Source organism: Aspergillus ibericus, assembly GCF_003184845.1.
Source record: "Aspergillus ibericus CBS 121593 unplaced genomic scaffold BO80scaffold_46, whole genome shotgun sequence".
NCBI lineage: Eukaryota > Fungi > Ascomycota > Eurotiomycetes > Eurotiales > Aspergillaceae > Aspergillus > Aspergillus ibericus.
The window spans coordinates 216,253-233,749 of NW_020292144.1; the positions used below are offsets into that span (position 1 = coordinate 216,253).

The following is a 17,497-nucleotide window of genomic DNA, read 5'->3' on the forward strand; positions in this document are numbered from 1 at the left end:
TGTTTGGGGGACAGTCGATGGAGAAGATATCGAGGAATTTGAAGCAAGATGGGTCAGGAATCTCGGGGAATCCTGGTGGCGTAGGGTTAGGGAACTTGGGTCCTTTGATGTTCGGGACCGGTGACCAGTAGAAACCACCCTTGGTCACTGGAATGACAACGGGGACCACGGTAGTGGAGGAGGATGAAGAGCCACCTGTCGTGGTTGTGGCCGTGGTTGATCCGGTGTCACTCTCGCCCAAGGTGGTCGTGATGTAGGTCGTAGTGGTCATCGTGGCCAAGCTGGTAATCTGTGCTTCAGAGAAGGTCTGGGTAGTGTTGCCGGAAGTGACCACCGTCGTGGGCAAGATCGTATTGTAAGGCTCGGTGGAGTCCCAGGATCCATAATGCGTGGATTGTGCTGGGGGGGTGATCACGATGACTTGACCACCTGCACTAATCGTGACAGGCGGCGGTTGGAAGCTGGTGGTCATGTTGAAGGTGAAGCTACTTTGACCTGATGGAACAGTAACCGGCCAGAAGCTGATGAGGTTGGTCGTCACTAGATACGGACATGTCGGTTAGCTGGAGCTCAAGATGAGGACAACCTGACTAACCTGGGAGGGGCGTGATGGTCGTCGAGATGGTACTCCCGCCGTCCACCACTGCGCTGGTATAGGGCGTCGTGATGGTGGTGGTGACCGTGCTGCCACTCTCAACCACTGTGGTGGTATATGGAGTAGAGACGACGTTGCTCGAGACGATACTCCCACCCACAATGATAGTGGTCGTGAAGGGAGCGTAGGTAATGGTGGAAGAATTCGACATGGTGGATGTGGGCAGGACCATAGTGCACGGGTCATAGCATTGGACAGTAGGGCTGGGCTCTCCGAAGACGATGGGATCGATATAGACGATACCGGATCCATCCTCCTCTTCATTGCCGGAACTCCCAATGTCTCCGCCTTGCTCAGATAGGACCAGCCAAGCGCTAATGTCGGTGGAGTAGCCACTGCATTACGGGGTAATCAGCCATTTGGTGAATCCAGGTGAAAAAGGGTAGGTCGTGCTTACTTCTTGTTATCACCCTGATAGGTAGGAGGGATGACGCCGCCAGCAGGATAAACCATTTCGGTTGCACCGATCGTGAACAAGTTGTACATCCACAGACCCTGGGTATAACTCGTCTCCACGAGACGCTCCTGGCAGGTTGCATCATCAATGCAGGCTTCGCTGTAGGATTCAAAGAAGCTGTAAAACCCGGCGCTGTAGATGAAGACATTCTCGGAATTCAAAACTTGCAACGCCCAAGCTTTCTCGCAGTTCGAGTCGGACGTGCAGTCCTCAAAGGTAGGATCCGATTCAAAAGTGCCGATGGTGTAAGGGGCATCCGCAGCAGGTGTGTCCTGGAAGTAGGGGGTTTCCGTTTGGATATGCCCCAGGTAGATGTCCTGGGCATTGTACAGCTGGTATTGATAGAGAATGCTGTGCTCCGAGGCGCATCCATAAAACCAGGTTGGGCCTATGGAGCCCAGAGTGTTAGCGGCTTATCATATCATGAAGGTCCTGCTAGTCACTTACCCTGTGATTCAATCAACACTCCTCGGGCCACGTAGATGTTGAGTTGCGTGGCTGAGGTATCCGTAGCGCTGCTGCTGATCTCAACATCAAGATCATGGTCCGCTACCCACGCCCACACATTCTCAAAATATCCCGAGGAGGAAGGCGTCAGGTGTAGCAACATGCTGGCCGCCATACAGTCCTTGTTAACGGAGTCAGTCGACTTGGGGCAGTCCGACATTTGGAGATCCGTTCCGTTGGCACCACCGACACGAAAGTGCGAATCCCACATGCCAGCTGCAGAGGCTTGAATTAGTGTTGATGTGTGTCAAAAGGGACAAATAGCATACCGGATCCTTGCGTGGATTCATGGACATTCCACTCCATGAGAACCGCACCGGCAGTGGGTCCCTTGACGGTGAACAGCATATCACTGATCTGGATGATGCCGGCATCTCCCTCGTAACCAACTCGGACCATTACCTGGGGGTTGAGTTCATCCTCGAAATATTCCCCCGTGCCCATGATCTGAGACCACCCTTCTCCCACAATGATGGAGCCGACGGGAACAAACACGGTACTTTTGACCATGTAGATACCGGCGGGGAAGAAGATGGGGGAACCCACATTGTCACTGAGCAAGGTGTTGATGGCATCGGTTTGATCTCCGGTGGCGTCGTTACTAACACCGTTTGCTGTGGCCACGATGAACTCACTGGCCGAGTAGCTCTCGTACTGGGGGCGAGACTTGGTGAAGTAGTCGCCATCACCGTCCAGAAGACTGTCGGGCTTCTGGGGAGCGATGTCAAGGAGACCGTAGGTCTCGGTGCCAGATCCGTCCAGTGATGTGTAGCGTCTTCCATATGCCCAGGACTCAATGTAGATTGATCCCGAGGAACCTTCCATCAATTAGTCTGGATCAAAAAAAATCACGAATGACATAGAAAGTAATTTACCTTCAAAAAGAGTATCGCCACCCGAAATCAACACGATGCTCGCAGAGTCCTGAACAAGCAGGTTATCGAGGATGATGTCGGGGTACGGGCCACCATTGCGCAGGGTGATGGCATATGGAACCGAGTAGAACGTCGAGTCTGTACACCATTAGCATCTAGTGACTGCACATCTTTGTCTGCTCTCGACTTACCCACAACAGCAATCGAGCCCGTCCCCTGGCTATCTTCACTGCCCACGCTGGTGCAATCAAAGGCCACCCACACCGCGTCAAACTCGACATTCTTCCACGTAAAACCCCAGTCCCAAATCATGGACACACCAGTGAGACAGGAAGTGAACTTGAGATTGCGCGCAGTGTACTGCTGAGTACCAGCACGGAACCCGATATTACCACCATAAAACTCCAAATCACTGAGGAAACCACCAGATCCATTTTCCATGAAGATGCCCACCGCCGTGGTGGCTGCCTCGGACGTGGATTCCGGCATGTCAAAGTAGATGTTTTGCATCGAGGTTGCCTGCGCCACTTGCCAATGGATACCAGTGGGCACATATTCCTGGCCCGCGTCGTAGTTGGTGAAGTTCATCGCGGTCATGTCCAGCACGAAGTTCCGGATCTGTCGGTAGAACTGGTTTTGGTTGATGTACCATTCACTACCGTCTCCTCCGGGAATGTAGGGGTCGGTGTCAATTAGAGCAATGCCGCTGAAGTTGGCAGATCCCTTGATGACGGGTCGGTCGTTGGGGTCGCCCACGAATTGTGTGTAGTAGTACTGCACGATGGGTGTACTGATCAGGTAGGTACCGGGCTGGTAGTGGAGGTCATTAGCAAATGCGCAGACCCGGGGTATACCTTCTTTCATCGAGAGCACTTACAGGGAAGTAAACCAGAGCCCCCAGGACGCTTGTTGATCCACAGTTCTCGCCGCAGCGATTGCCGTCCGATATGGCCCGGTTGATGGCGGCCGTGTCATCAGTGCTGCCATCACCCGTGGCCCCATAGTCCATGACATTACGGTAGAATGTGTAGCCGCTAGGTGCAAAAGGCATCTGGACGTGAAAGTTGGCCGGTTAGCTCAGGTCGATATCTGAGGCAGCGAAAGGGTGTGTTACCTCTCCATGGGTGATTCCATCCATCCAGAAGTCGGAGGATCTCCGATGGATTGCCCGTGTTGTATGATTGCCAGCAGTGGTAGAGTTGGCAGCATGTTGCTGGGTCTGATCGTAATGGAGCAGCTGAGCGTCTGAGGTGATGGGGCCGTTCAAGGTGCCTGCACTAAAGTTAGTTGAATAGTCATCGGATGGGACTTGGGCTTGGATGATTATGTACCTCGATCAGGGGCCGCGCCGAAGTAATTGCCTTGGTTGTTGACCATGTACGGCGGTGGCGTCTACCGACGCTTCTTAGTGATGATCACCGAGCAAACGAGGAAGCACATACCTTGGGCTTTCCCAGAGGAAGCTTGGACGTATCATATCCAGCCGGCAGCTCTGGAAGTTCTAACTCCACAATGGGACTAAGAACAGCAAAGATCGTAGATATATAGAAGAAAGAAAGGTAAAGAATGACTGGCATACCCCCGCCTAAACGAGGGGAGCGGGTTGCCATGGTGGAAACAGACAAGGAAACGGACAAATGAATGACTTCCCCAAGGGGATAAGAGCACAGAAGCGAGTGTGGTATCAGTTCTCAGACCTGATGAGACATGCTGAGCATCTTGACGGTGCTGGCCAGGGGTTCTTATTATGACCAAAATCCGGAGTATACTGGGCGAGGCTGGACTGGATAAACATAGAGGCTCTCAGGTGTCAGCCGGAAGGCATGGTCCGAGGTGTAATCTCCGTGCCTGTCACCTCGTCACGGTCATCGGGTGGAGAAAGCCCTGAAGGCAGCAAGCAAACAAGAAATCCTGCGCTAAGGCAGGGGTAGTGCTTACAAGCTATTGCCTGCAAAGCGCTAAAGTTGAACCTCGGCGCTCCGATTGGCAGTCCGGAAATCCGGGAGCAACCATTCGATCCTTCGCGAACCATTCTCCAATTTTCATTCCGGACATGACTTCTTCCCCGTAAGCAAGGCCACCACGCTAGTGCACCATATGGTGGTTTTGATTGGACGGCTTGAGCGGCTGTTGATAGTGAAGCTTTTACCAACCCTAATGCGGAACTAGCCGTCACGCGGGTGGGGCTTTGGTTCAATTGTCAGCCCCAACCCACTACCCTGAGCTGCCTGTTGTAGATAGGGACATGGCTTCTTGCTCGAGTGTCTGTGGTCAGACCTAACTGTTGAGGGAATTCCGATTTGTTCGAGTAAGCAGTAATCAAACTTGAGTTGCGCCAGTTCCACTAGTACCAAGCCATGAGGCTGCCAGGGTGGAAAAGACGGATGTCCGGCAAGGGGCAAATTTTCGAATGAGGGACATCTAGGCGGTGCTACGAACTTGAGTTACTGCCTGAAATATAAATGGTCTTCTGGCCACCAATTGCGGTAGTGTACATTATTCCCACCTTGAGTCAATTGCCACTGTCTTTTCTATCATCATTGCCTTCTTCACCATGCGGATCTCCCTGCGAAACCCGCCCCGACGGGAAAGCAGTCCTTCCCTGCGATGGCTCGGCGGTCTCTTCTTGCTCCTCTTCCTGGAGTTGTTCACTACGCTTTGCAGCGCGGCCGACGCAGACGATACCTACAACACAGCCGTGGCAAAGGGCAATGCGCTCTACTGCCTCATGAGCAACACGGAGGAGGGGGCACAGGCCTACATGGAGACGTATAAGCCCGGGGTTGCCGTGTCCAGCCCCTGGACCGAATATAGCTCCCTCGAAACATGGGGATGGCAGCTTTGGCCAGCTTATACGGAGGGTAGTTACGAGGATGTTCTGGACAACTACATGTCCGTCCAACTAGATATGGACAACGACGGGGGACAGGCTGTGGAACACCGCCAGAACAAGGATGTCACTGTTGACGGTACTTTTTATCCAGTAAGTAGGCCTCACAAGATAACATGCCTCCGATTATTGGATCGGGCTTGGTTCTCGTAATGCCCTCGGATTGCTGACTTGGAACAGCTCAGTGGAGCTAGATATGCCGATGTTTACTATCCGGATGACGGCCTAATCGTCGCAGACGAAATCTATGGCCCGCGCAACAACAAGGAGATCGGGGCCAAGGGACAACCATACGTCAAGTTGTCTCAGTGGTCGGATGTAGCTTGGTTGAACTGGGCCAAATTGGCGGACGATGTGACCACCTTGAGGGCCGTCATCCAGTTCAGTGTCTCCAACGGGGTTTCTGAGGCCGTCATCGAGAAGGTGGCGAATGGTCAGAAGATTGGAGGTTATAAGGCTCCCCTGAAGCGTGAAGCGGGTACCGAGGATTTCAATGCACTGCTGGGTACCCCCAATGGGTTTGGGGTGGCCTGGCTCCTGATTAACCACAAGTCGCAACTGGGGATCAAAACGATCAAGTCGGTCTCGGTGTTTCGGTCGAAGGACCCATTGCCGGACGGTGATCCAGTTGTCAATATGGCGTTTGAGATTGTGGATTGGACTGATTCGTCTACAGAGGCGTCTTCTTGATGTATTAGATACAGAGTTGCGGGTCATATACGCAGCATGCTGCCTCGGTGCGTTAGTTGTCTTAAAGTGTATTAAAATTTGATTGTCGCCAATTCAGACCGTAAAGACTCCAGAGGGTGGTAAGTGAGTATGCGCATGAGACTCCACGAGCCATGTGAAGGGCATGAAGCACAAGGGGCTAGATGTATCAGACCACCGCTATGGATGTATGAGGGGGGACTATGAAGGACTCTATAATGACTCGATATATTTCTCTGTAGGTCAAGGTAGCTCATAATTCAGGTCGATGGAATGGCGGGACTCCACATGAACCATCTCTCTCCCTGGCCAAAAGTGTCTCCGTTTGCGTTCGATATCCTGCAGATCCTCTTCACTCAAAATACTTTCCCACCGGACATATTGGTCGGCCTCTGACCTGGGACTTTGAGAAGTCGGGGGCGCCCCACGGTCTGGGTACAGAAGACCAAATGCTTCCATTCGTTGATGGTCCCAAATTGCAAAACCAAACCGGCGGAAAGAGCGAAACTCCACATATCGACATGGGGATGTATACCATGCGGACAATACCACGAGGACAAAGGAATAAGCTGAAGTACAGTTCATAGAGTCAATGCGCTTGATTTGGGAAGCTGATCGAGGAGCGCAGTTGCAGGAAAGACGCCACTGTGCAGTGCAGGCAAGGGACTTGGCAGCGCGATATCTTTCCACGGAAGACGGCAAGGCTGGAAACATGCAGCGACAATCGGCCATTGTCCGCGATTGTTCAATGACACTGTTGAACAAGGAGTGCTGCCAAATCTCGTCGAAGTGCAGATCCTGCAATTTGGATACTTCGCTAGCGGGCCACATCCACTGACTCTTCACCACACCACTGCGCAGCTCCCAGATGAGGAAAAGCTGCCAGATGGCGCGCATGGCTATTTGTTCTTCCGCAGGTGATGGGGGTCCAGCATCCTCTTGTTGGTATCGCACCCGCGGTGGCTTTGGCACGGGGAAGTACTCAGAATTGCACAGTGCGGGTGTCCGATGAGCATTCCGGATATATTTCAGCTTGGGATTTTCCATTTGATACATCTCCAATGCCATGCATCGGTCAATCATCTCATGCATACCAGCATGAGCGAGGTAGCGGACAGTCGATGATGCGGTTAAAATATCGCATAAAGCTGACACTGGGATGTCCCGGGGTAGTTGGGTGTATTCGGTGGTGTTTTTTATATATCTGTGTATAAAGTCATTCACCCCTGCCACTGCACGGTCGTATCGTAGACGGGCAAATTTGCGAATCAGGATATGAGTTTCCTCCGGCACGCTGAGCTCCATGACTGCCTCGACAACTCGACGGGCAGTGCCATCTTCGTGCAACAGGGAAAAGATGGCTGGCGATGCGCGATATGCACTGTGCAAAGAGGCCAGATCCTCCAGCTGCTCAAGGACCATTGCTAATATTGGCGATGGTAAGGTGGCAAAAAGGTCGGGATGACCGTTTGGAGACATAGTTTGCTTCAAAGTATGATGGCGGATCAGGTGACTTGAAAGGGTAATCGGTCGAAGAAAGAACAGTGATTGGAGTAGGATAAGATAGACCCGGAAGGCGAGCCATTGGGCGCTGACAACATATTTATACAGCCGAACAAGCCGATGTCCGACACTAGCGGAATTGCGCTGTTGCCTGCTGACCACGTGACCATAACAGCACCCCTTAAGCCCTGGAAATGATTACAGTTACATGGACGGGTCATTCATTTACCTAACTGAGGGTTCCAATATCTGTCAATAAATGCAGCGGTAATTGCATTATGCCGAAGGACAATTGCTCTCTACCATAGAAATCTGCCTATCCAACGCTTGATTCAGGAAGGCATCTCCCTCAGCATACAGAATTCGGATCAAATCATACTGGACCAATGTGGAATACATAAAGCCCTCACCCCCTTCTACCTTGTGTTCAAACTTTGACACTACCCACAAGGCACAAGAATTCTCCCCGAGGCTGCCAACCTGGGCTGCCACCTCATCATGGACATCCTGGACTGATTGCCCTCAGCTCATGGGTCAAGTACTCAAGGGCTGGATACCGACTCGGTCGGACAGTTTATGATGGACTGGATAACGTCCAGCCTCTCTCATAGTTTCCATGGCCACTTATTTATACACAACCTCATTCGGACTATTCTATAAGCGACCTTGCTGAGTACAGAGCCTGGACTGGACCCCTCCTTCAAACAGGCTCCTCCTCCAGCTATCTCTCACCCCACATATACATCCTCTGATGAGCCTCCATATGGCTGTTGTTGGGCCGGGCTTGTCAAGCCTAGAAGTACCGTCGGTCATGCTTGATATTTTCCCACCTACTAATGATGGCTTGAAAGGCATCCAATGTCGTGGATCGGGAAGAGTTTCACGCCTAGATTCGTCATATGTTTTCAGTTGATTGAAATGAGTCCCGCGAACGATTTCGTCCTAGTTCACGGTTCATGGGTCATTTTGGAACGCCAGGTAGATTCACGATCGTCGGAGACAAACACATGCATGCAGCAGCGCTGCAGAAACCTACAGTCTATCCGGTTTTGGTGTGTGGTTAATCGAAGGTATCCTTGGGTAGAAGACACAAGGCGAAGATATTATCCAGATATATTTACTAAGTTCAGATCAGGGGTCTAGGGCTAGATGTCAAAAGGACAACCATGAACCAGACGGACGATGGGGGTATACTTTCAGGGATCATATTCTTGAAGTGCCGATGCATTCAGAACTCCCGATTCCTATGGTGCTCTTATCACTTGTCGAAATTCGACACCCGCTTACGCGCATGGAGCACAATCATGCTATGTTCTTCAACCGATCCAGCGAAGACGTTACTCTGATAAGTTCTGCTCCAGGATCATCAACAGTATATAATTCTGTGTATCCGCGCTCCGCCAGTCTGGCCTTTCCCTATCGGTGTGAATCACCACTGGCCGAAATGAACATGATAATAGTGATCATTCTTATCGAGTCGTCCTTTCCTGCCATCGCTGGCACACATAGGATGGGTCTATATGTCGTTACAGCATTGATTGCACAAACCATGTCTCTGCATGTTCCTTCCTTGCGAATGAAGAGACGCTGATATGGCTACGGACACATGTCCCGGACGGTTTCGACGATGAGGACTTGTTTCCACAAGCACCCGACCGGGCGAGAAGACCTAAAGCCAGAGCAAGCGGCTCGCTGACTGTCAGTGCTATGCTCTAGATCTGCTTCTGTTGGTCATTTGGAATCGGCTAGGAAAGATTATATTTCTGAGTTGGGAATTATCTTGATGTATGCTCGCGTGTGTCGATACCGGAGTTTCCTACCTTCCGATTCGATGCATACGGTAATTGATCTTGAACACCAAAAGAATGTACACTAGTCTTCCTAGTTATGAAACTCCTTTAATTCTAGCACTCTGATAGCAATGGAAAAGCAGTCCCCAGTGATCGGGGACTGGCCTGAATTATGCTATCAAACGCTGTCTAATGCGTACGGAGTGTGCAGTTGCTGGCAGAAAGGTATTTCTTATTATGTAGGAATGATACTCAGAGCCTGTCTTCTCAGATCATCAACCGTTCCAGCCCTTAAGATTGGAGTGAAATTCTACCTAGTCATGCTGCCTGTGACTAGTCATAATGTGGCTACTCGTCCGGATGGTGTAAGTGGCGGTGCATATGTGGGTCCGAGTAGTCTGGTATTCTTACCGTATTACGCCAGCACACTATTAAACTCTAGCTTTTTTTCGTCGAATCTTACTTTCTACTTGCTACGCCTTTCAAACCTTGCTCAAGTACGTTAATAGCCTTCCAATCGAATATGGTCTCAGACGGGTTTTACTCCATCAAATTGCGTTTCCTCCTGTCCCTGAGTTTCTCCCTTTGGCCCCGAGCAAATACCCCGAGAAGATCTCGACTTCTGCCCCGCTTTTATTTGATCCACCCACGGAAGAACCCACGCGGTCCGAGCACAGGCCGACCCACTCGTCCGATCTGGATCGAAGGTTAAATATTAAAACAGACTGTAAGGGGAGTGCTATCTAATACTCACCAGTTCTCATCAACATGAGTTCAATAAAATGCCCCTTTCAACTAAGCCGTTGGCTTCCGCTCGATACCAATGTCTACCTATCTGACTATGGTGACTTGCTTGTCGGGTCGATCAAGACCAGCAGACAGCCTTGCGCTGACGCCTAGAAAAGGTTGTGCATCCATTGAGACGTGTCACACTCCGATGAAGTCATGTGATGATGCCTGGAGATCCCCTATTTTCCCCGCCTCCCTCCGGAAGGTGGAGTGAGACGCCCTTGATAGCCAGACAGCCGTCTGTATATATAGACGCAACCTCCAGCCTTAACTAGGACGAGATCTGCGTCATTAGGGTAATTTTGTCCCCGTTTGTCTAGTTCATTCCTGCTCACTTTCCCATTCCCACTACTTCATTCTTTCAACCCTTTCATCGAATGCTGACTAGACACTATCTAGAATCAGAACTTCCTGTTCCCTGAGCATCTTACCTGCCTCGATACACCCCTTGAGCCCCCTTACATTATCCCACCCACCACTTCGCACCATGCAAACAGAAATGCATCCCGACGGCCTAGCCCAGGAAGCATCCGAGAAGATCGCCAACAACTGGATCCTCCAATTCCTAGAAAAGGACACTCGCGAGCCTCTCGCGAAATTCATGCGAGGACACTTCAAAGGCTTCGACGTCAACGAGTTCTCCATCCTTGCACGGGGATCCCACAACATCGTCCTGCGTCTCAGTTGCAAGTCCTACGACGGGGTAGTGACCCGATTCTCCCAACCCGGTGCCGTCGTCTTCCCCGAAGAGAAACACACCAACGAGCTCGCCGTCATCCGATTCATCATGGATCAAACCGCCATCCCCGTTCCACTCATCCTGCACTCCGGCACCAAAGCGGAGAGTCCCCTCAATCTAAGCCCCTGCATGGTAACAGAGTACATCGACCACGAAACAAAAATGTACGACGCCCTCACCACCCCAAACTCTCCACCCGAACAACGCGGCATTCTCAACCCAACCATCCACCCCGACACACTGTCAACACTCTACAAACAAATGGCCCACATCGTCCTCCAACTCTCCATACCCTCTTTACCCCGCATCGGCTCCCTCACCCAACTCGACGACTTCACCTGGAACGTCACCCGCCGACCCCTACCCCTCAACATGAACGAACTCGTGCGCCTAGCTGGGTTACCACAATCAACCCTCCCCTCCCTAGACACCACATACCAAACATCCTCCTCATACCTCGAATCCCTCGCAGACCTACACATAACCCATCTAACTCACCAGCGCAACGACGCAATCCTCTCCGCCGACGACTGTCGCCGCAAATACATCGCCCGATATCTCTTCCGCAAACTCGCCCGCGAGAAACGCCTCACGGACCCAGAATACGAAGCCGGGCCGTTCAAATTATGGTGTGATGATTTCCATCCCTCGAATGTCCTGATCAATAAACATAATACCATTGTCGGGGTGGTCGATTGGGAGTTTACGTACGCGGCGCCGGTGGAGTTTTCTCATGCGCCGCCGTGGTGGTTGCTTGTGCAGCGGGCGGAGGGTTGGGATGGGGGTATTGAGGAGTGGAGTGGTGTGTTTGGGTCTCGGTTGGATACCTTTCTTGAGGGGATGAGAAGTTGTGAAGATGTGATGATTGGGCAGGGTCGGATGGATGAGACTCAGCGGCTTTCTGGACCTATGTTGCGGAGTTGGGAGAGTGGGGATTTTTGGATCGTGTATGCGGCGATGAATAGTTTTGCGTTTGATGTGGTGTTTTGGGAGAAGATTGATGAGAGGTTTTTTGGACGGTTGGGGGATGGGGAGGAGGGGTGGAAGGAGAGGGTACAGTTGCTGGATGACGGGGAGAGGGCTGAGATGGAGGAGTTGGTGGGGAGGAAAGTGGAGGAGATGGAGACGAGGGTTTTGGAATGGGATCCGGATGAGTATACCCTTGCTGCTCAACGGGAGTGGGAGAGTCGGTGGGAAGAGGTAGATAAGGAGGAGGTAGCAGAGCATGTAGCTGAGGAGGCTGCGAAGGAGAAGGAGAAAAGGTGGAGCACACGTGCGAAGAGAATATCGTATTACTTTAGTTGAGAGCCTGCAGGTATTGTCTCTGAACTATTTCGGCACTATCTACTGTGATTATGCAAGAAAAATGTGACATGCATGTAGTCACATCCTCGGGATTAAGTCACAAGCCGCCATAATTTGTGCATACAAATGGATCGGTAAGGCGTATGAGCTGCATATTACTCTTGCCATCGAGCCTCATCAGAGGCATAATATGTGGATCTCCCACTTCACGCCTTAGGCAGGCAAGCCTGGTATGCGTGTATCCCATTCATAAATCTCCTATCCATCCCTTATCGACGGGACATTCCTGGAGGGCTGAATGATGTCCTCATAATTGGATCGGAATTAACCGATACTGTATAACATCACCTCAGTAAGATGGTGATAATGGAGAAGCGTAGATGTCGCGCGTTGCCTGCCCGACTTAGGGCTAGAGCGTATGCCTCAGGCAGACGTCTCATGACCTGATGTGCCTGATACAGCAAAGCTTATTTGCAGTGGGTCAAGTCACAGACCTTTCCCATCACAGATAATCTATGGATACATGGCTCCTTACTCCAAGCAATAGGGCTGATGCAAGACATACCTGCTACAAACAGGGGCAAAGGTTACAGCAGTACCCAAGCGTGGCCCAATAGAATTCGCCAGGTCCAGGATGTTGGCGTGCAGAAGACGGAGATGATAACCACACCACACATGATCCTGGGTGCGGACGTAAGTGGATGCTGGGCATGCATGCTGTCACTGCGCGTGATCATCACACCTTACACGTGCATAAGTCTAAATTTCCGCCCTGATTGAGGCGGAAGTATACAGTTCAGCTTATCTGAGGGGCATAAACTGCCTCTGCGACCATATGAAGATTTTTTGTATTAAATGCGCGGCTACCACGAGTAAGGCTTAGTTCACCCTGACTGTAATAGGTATCGCTCCCCGCGCATAGCACGAAAATGCACGCTGCTCATTGCTGACGGACGATCGATAATAATAGGAAAGACCCCATGCACGCATCAATGCTGACGCTTGATGCCCGAGGCATACCCAGCCCCTACCCTAATGCATGGCATGCAACCTGATAGGAGTGGCGGTTAGATCGGATAGCGCGGGGCTGAATGTACGATGACGTCGTGATGCGGCTTGGAGATGCCGTGTACCCGTATAGCAGGTGGGGGGTTTGCGACTTGGAGCGGAAGTATGTGAGTATAAACTACCTTGAATCTCTGGTTATGCGGGAGGTTCTAGGCTGAGTGTTGAGCTCTAGGAGCTGGCTTGGTTTACTCGAGATTGTGATCGGCTATGGTTGAGGTGTGCGGCATGGAGGGAAACGGTCTCTGATTGGTTGGATTTGTCATTATACATCATTGCGCCGGGACCATGAGAAACGCTTGGTAAGTAGGACCGAAATGTATCGCTGAAAGTGAATCTGTCTAGACAGGAAAACAACACAATGCTATGCATAGCCAGTTTGAAGGACATTCGTGCAGGACCTGCCTGCGGACGGGAGATAGGAACAAAATGCCAAGGTAGACGCCACGGATGCACACCAACATGGAAGAATCAAGGGAATCGAGGACGAAATGGAGGTCAACCAAGAAAAGGTAGAAAGGGAAGCTCTCAGGCAATGGAAGGCTTATGCACTGCGTCGCTCAAGGTCTCTCCATACGGTGATGCACGTGCAGTTGATGTCCCCTCAAGTTGTCCTTCCGGCTGAATGTCCTCTTACAGCCTGGGAAGTCACACTTGAAGGACTGGGGCGTTACATGCATGGTTTTGACGTGTCTCAACAGGTCTGCAGGCCGATTGAAGCCATTCTTATAGGTGCAGTCCTTCCACTCACAGCGGAGTCTCGGTTGTGTTTCCCTTCAACGGTTAGCAGTTGCCAAACGCCCAAAGAACTGTGACAAGACGAACTTGGTGTCAATCTGGGGGTCCCTCGAGTTATACACGGGGTTGGTCGACGATGGTGGGAGGAATTCCGCGATGCTGATACTTTCTGGATCAAGACTCTGCGACTCTTGGAAGAAGGATGATGGGTGTGTTTCAAAGAAGCTGCCATCATATGCACTCGGACTGTGTGCTGCGATTGTGTTGTGCCCTCTTTCAACCATTCCATAGCTTGCATCATGCTGATGGCTGTTGCCACCAAAGACGTTGGTGTTGAAGTAGGGGTCTGCTGGTACCATCCGCTGATACATCAGGGATTGTCTGCGAGCTTGTGATGTCCCCACAGGCTGTCTAGCTGCGGAGAATTGGTAAGAAGGGCCCAGCTCGGTAGAAACGCTTCCACCACCCGCTGATCGGGGCTTGATACCCCGGCTATGGGGGTACAGAAACTCCCGAGCCATGGATGCGGGAAAGAAAGAGGGAATTATCAGTGATATGGCACAAACTGAGGAGCTGAGTGGAGTGGAGGTGAGTGTGGACGGTTGGAGGAACCGATGGATAGAAGTGAAATGAATAAATATACGACGGAGGCAGCGGCACTGGGACTATAACTGTTTTGATGCGATAGATTCCCAAAATATTCAGGCCGGAAGATGAGGCAGCTACGTCCCCGGCTTCCTGCAGGCAAAGCTGACAGGAGCCTACGCATAGGGCGCTTATGCAAGGCCACTGCAGAAGTGGCGATAGCCCAGTAATCGAGACAGCAAGGCCGGTTACGAAAGACGTGCATTAAGAATCGATCATGTGAGGCCGTTTGGCTGGGTTTTATATTCTCCTCCATGAAATGCCATTCTCGCTCAATCTGCTGACCGTCATTCTGATACTATTGACACGAGATGAGTCCAAGAGGGTAAGATGTGCAGGCAAATGGCCAAGCTGAATTTACCATGTCCAGGAGATCTGGATGATTGATTCCAAGGAGACCAGGAAACAGATATAGAATGAAAATGATGGTGAATTCGAGACCGACGGCAGAGCGACCGGAATACTCCGCAACCACACGGACCACCGGATCTCGCGGCAGCCGACCGTGCCGCGCGACGGCTCCAACCTTGGTGTCCCACCCTGCGTTCTGGAATATCGGGTGGAATCTGGGTTGTGCTCTACCTCTGTCAGAGCGAGATAGCCGAAGAAATAGAAAGTAATGTTTGCCGCCGTTAGCCACAAGGGCAAGCTACTAGGTCGTGGCCTACAGACGACCTGCGGTCGCCTACAGCCCAAGGCATTGAGAAGCGGTGAGAACCGGCAATATAGGATAGACCATGGTCTCTGTAAAAAAAAAAAAAAAAAAAAAAAAAAAGCAGGAACTGATTAGGAAGTTGAAGCTGTGAAGTTTATAGATTATTAGAAAATATAGAAGCTGGAAACTTCTTTAAGAGTGAACCTAGTATTGCTCAGCGCCAGTGCGCTTCACAAATTACAGCCACTTAGATAATGTTGCCTTTCTCCCATACGCCATCGAGGGTTCATACTGCGCCTCACTATGGGCTACATAAGGCGAGTGTGCTGCCCAATCATGTATTTCGGAACACAGCCATGCCCAACCCAGGACTTTGATTGGACACGATGATCCTTGAAGATACGCAGTATATTATTTATTTGCTTTTGCCTACGGCTATTGAACTACTTACAGTGCTTATCGATAAGATAAGTGCAGCGCAATTGTGCATTGCCTATCATTACTAATCTATGTATATATTAGTTAGTGCTTTCCTCACAACGGTTTGTCTCACGTGATTGGCTTAAGGTTGCTGGAGAAATAGGACCAATAATATCGATTGGAACTATATTTGGATAAGGCTAGGTAGACTTTCCTTGACAATGTACCATGGTGGAGTAGTGACAATAATCAGGAATGCAGGATGGTGAACTACACTAGCGAGCTCGTCAAGGATGACAAGGACTGCAGCTGGATGTGAATAAAAAGACTGTTCGAAGGACATGGGCAAGAACAAGAGAACCAAAAACGAAACATTGACATAGGTGATTGGCGCTATGCATCTGAAATTGGAACAATGAGCAAAACCAAACAACTTCACTGAGAATCAGCTGCGCCCAGGGTATTCCCTCTGCAGGTGATGAAACCGGCATAGATGCTCCACTAAATTATCCTTGCGGTTGAAAATCCGATGGCACCCGGGGACCCAGCACGGATACGACTGAGGAGACACATGGATGTTCTTGATGTGTCGTAATAGATCTGCTGGTCGATTGAATGGTCGGATATAGGTGCAGCCGTTCCATCCGCACGTCAGTGTTGAGGCTCTGCGGTTTCTATCAGATGTCAGATTGAACATTCGAACAGTAACAGTAAGTTTTTGACCGTACGCTGTATGGGAGGTGCTTGTGTGTTCACGAGATATTGCATCCGAGGTGTTTTCTGCGTAATTGTCTAAATAAACCCTGTATGGATGATGTCGGTGATGGCCTTCAGACGGATGTCTGTTGTGTGCTGTAGCGATTTCCTCATGGATTCCATCGGTGGGATAGCTTTGTGGCCTCTCATCAGGCTCCAGCGACGTCCCGTTGTACTCTGATATCTGGTAAATGGCTTGGGGAACACTTGAATCGGGATAGTAGCTCCAGATAGGATAACAGGTGGGAGCAGCTTCAGATCGGGGAGGGCCTGTGTTCGGTAACTGGACGTAGCGGTAGCGCTGCCCGGATAAATCGGGGCTATGGTATTGCCTGCTGTTACTTGCATTGCCAGGGTGGGTAGTGAGGGTGGATGTTGGACTGTGGGCAAGACGGTCGGCCGGCATCGTTGGGAGACTGGTTATCATCAATAGCAATATGAAGCAAAATTCTATGTGACTGACCTCGGTAACGTGAAGGATGGACAAAATTGATTATGCTTGAGAACACAGTCGATGATTCCGACGCTCAAAGGAGGGTACGCTCGCCAGAAGCTCATGCTGGGCGAGGGGGTGTATTTGTATCCAAAGGGCATATAGCAACTGTTGAGCCCAACTTCAAACCTTCAGTCATTCCCTGGCGTGGGAGGACCTTGGGCTGTTACTCAGTGCAGACGCTGCAGAGCCCAGTATGAAGGCCTACCCTTCCATCTCCATGCACCCAGATAGATCAAACAGTTTGACTTTCGGGGAAGCGGAGAGTGGGGACAGCAAAAGTACGTGAAAGGAACAGGTGTAACCACTTGCCCTCTCGGGCGGGGCGCAAATTGGTGCCTGCTCCTATTTACCCAACAGGGATGGATGCGTCCTGCATTGCCGCCGCCGTGATCAGGTAGGGTTGTGCTGCAGATAGTGGCCTAGGCCAATCGAACGGGTGGTTCGGAGAAAGAAAAAGTACAAAGCAATTCTCATCAGGCTAGTTTGGTCAGTGCTTCCCACTGG

General features: G+C 51.0%; 7 protein-coding genes across 7 annotated transcripts; 2 read left to right on the forward strand and 5 right to left on the reverse strand.

Moving 5' to 3' along the window:
- Positions 1-749: 749 nt before the first annotated feature.
- Positions 750-3,548, reverse strand: BO80DRAFT_321211 (glycoside hydrolase family 55 protein; the record flags this gene model as incomplete). The annotated part of the gene is made up of 7 exons (XM_025715127.1): positions 750-990; positions 1,053-1,500; positions 1,560-1,835; positions 1,889-2,437; positions 2,495-2,632; positions 2,686-3,304; positions 3,372-3,548. Coding segments are annotated over 7 exons (2,448 nt in total), but the record flags the coding sequence as incomplete, so codon positions are not given.
- A 1,500-nt stretch (positions 3,549-5,048) lies between these two features.
- Positions 5,049-6,074, forward strand: BO80DRAFT_482409 (uncharacterized protein; the record flags this gene model as incomplete). The annotated part of the gene is made up of 2 exons (XM_025723406.1): positions 5,049-5,477; positions 5,565-6,074. 2 exons carry the CDS (start codon positions 5,049-5,051, stop codon positions 6,072-6,074), a joined length of 939 nt encoding a protein of 312 aa, XP_025571683.1.
- Positions 6,075-6,144: 70 nt separating this feature from the next.
- On the reverse strand, positions 6,145-7,646 carry BO80DRAFT_504859 (uncharacterized protein). Its single transcript, XM_025724450.1, has one exon. The coding sequence runs from the start codon at positions 7,569-7,571 to the stop codon at positions 6,336-6,338; it is 1,236 nt and encodes a 411-aa protein (XP_025571684.1). The 5' UTR covers positions 7,572-7,646; the 3' UTR covers positions 6,145-6,335.
- Positions 7,647-10,481: 2,835 nt separating this feature from the next.
- Positions 10,482-12,273, forward strand: BO80DRAFT_428349 (uncharacterized protein). The gene has a single exon (XM_025720233.1). The coding sequence runs from the start codon at positions 10,674-10,676 to the stop codon at positions 12,216-12,218; it is 1,545 nt and encodes a 514-aa protein (XP_025571685.1). The 5' UTR covers positions 10,482-10,673; the 3' UTR covers positions 12,219-12,273.
- Positions 12,274-13,417: 1,144 nt separating this feature from the next.
- On the reverse strand, positions 13,418-13,758 carry BO80DRAFT_194323 (uncharacterized protein). The gene has a single exon (XM_025714141.1). It carries the CDS (start codon positions 13,671-13,673, stop codon positions 13,455-13,457), a length of 219 nt encoding a protein of 72 aa, XP_025571686.1. The 5' UTR covers positions 13,674-13,758; the 3' UTR covers positions 13,418-13,454.
- Positions 13,759-14,641, reverse strand: BO80DRAFT_194322 (uncharacterized protein). Its single transcript, XM_025714140.1, has 2 exons — positions 14,109-14,641; positions 13,759-14,057 (listed from the first exon to the last, which is right to left on the reverse strand). Exons 1-2 carry the CDS (start codon positions 14,540-14,542, stop codon positions 13,844-13,846), a joined length of 648 nt encoding a protein of 215 aa, XP_025571687.1. The 5' UTR covers positions 14,543-14,641; the 3' UTR covers positions 13,759-13,843.
- Positions 14,642-16,071: 1,430 nt separating this feature from the next.
- Positions 16,072-17,160, reverse strand: BO80DRAFT_194329 (uncharacterized protein). Its single transcript, XM_025714142.1, has 2 exons — positions 16,470-17,160; positions 16,072-16,415 (listed from the first exon to the last, which is right to left on the reverse strand). The coding sequence occupies exons 1-2, from the start codon at positions 16,922-16,924 to the stop codon at positions 16,187-16,189; spliced, it is 684 nt and encodes a 227-aa protein (XP_025571688.1). The 5' UTR covers positions 16,925-17,160; the 3' UTR covers positions 16,072-16,186.
- Positions 17,161-17,497: the final 337 nt, after the last annotated feature.

Excerpts from the sequence above, each read along its gene's own strand:
- BO80DRAFT_194322 (XM_025714140.1), bottom strand. The coding sequence starts at position 14,542 with ATGGCTCGGGAGTTTCTGTACCCCCATAGCCGGGGTATCAAGCCCCGA. Across the intron at positions 14,058-14,108 it reads GACCCCCAGATTGACACCAA|GGAAACACAACCGAGACTCC; the intron begins GTTCGTCTTGTC and ends TAACCGTTGAAG.
- BO80DRAFT_194329 (XM_025714142.1), bottom strand. The coding sequence starts at position 16,924 with ATGATAACCAGTCTCCCAACGATGCCGGCCGACCGTCTTGCCCACAGT. Across the intron at positions 16,416-16,469 it reads ACAAGCACCTCCCATACAGC|AAACCGCAGAGCCTCAACAC; the intron begins GTACGGTCAAAA and ends GACATCTGATAG.
- BO80DRAFT_194323 (XM_025714141.1), bottom strand. The coding sequence starts at position 13,673 with ATGTCCTTCAAACTGGCTATGCATAGCATTGTGTTGTTTTCCTGTCTA.
- BO80DRAFT_428349 (XM_025720233.1), top strand. The coding sequence starts at position 10,674 with ATGCATCCCGACGGCCTAGCCCAGGAAGCATCCGAGAAGATCGCCAAC.
- BO80DRAFT_504859 (XM_025724450.1), bottom strand. The coding sequence starts at position 7,571 with ATGTCTCCAAACGGTCATCCCGACCTTTTTGCCACCTTACCATCGCCA.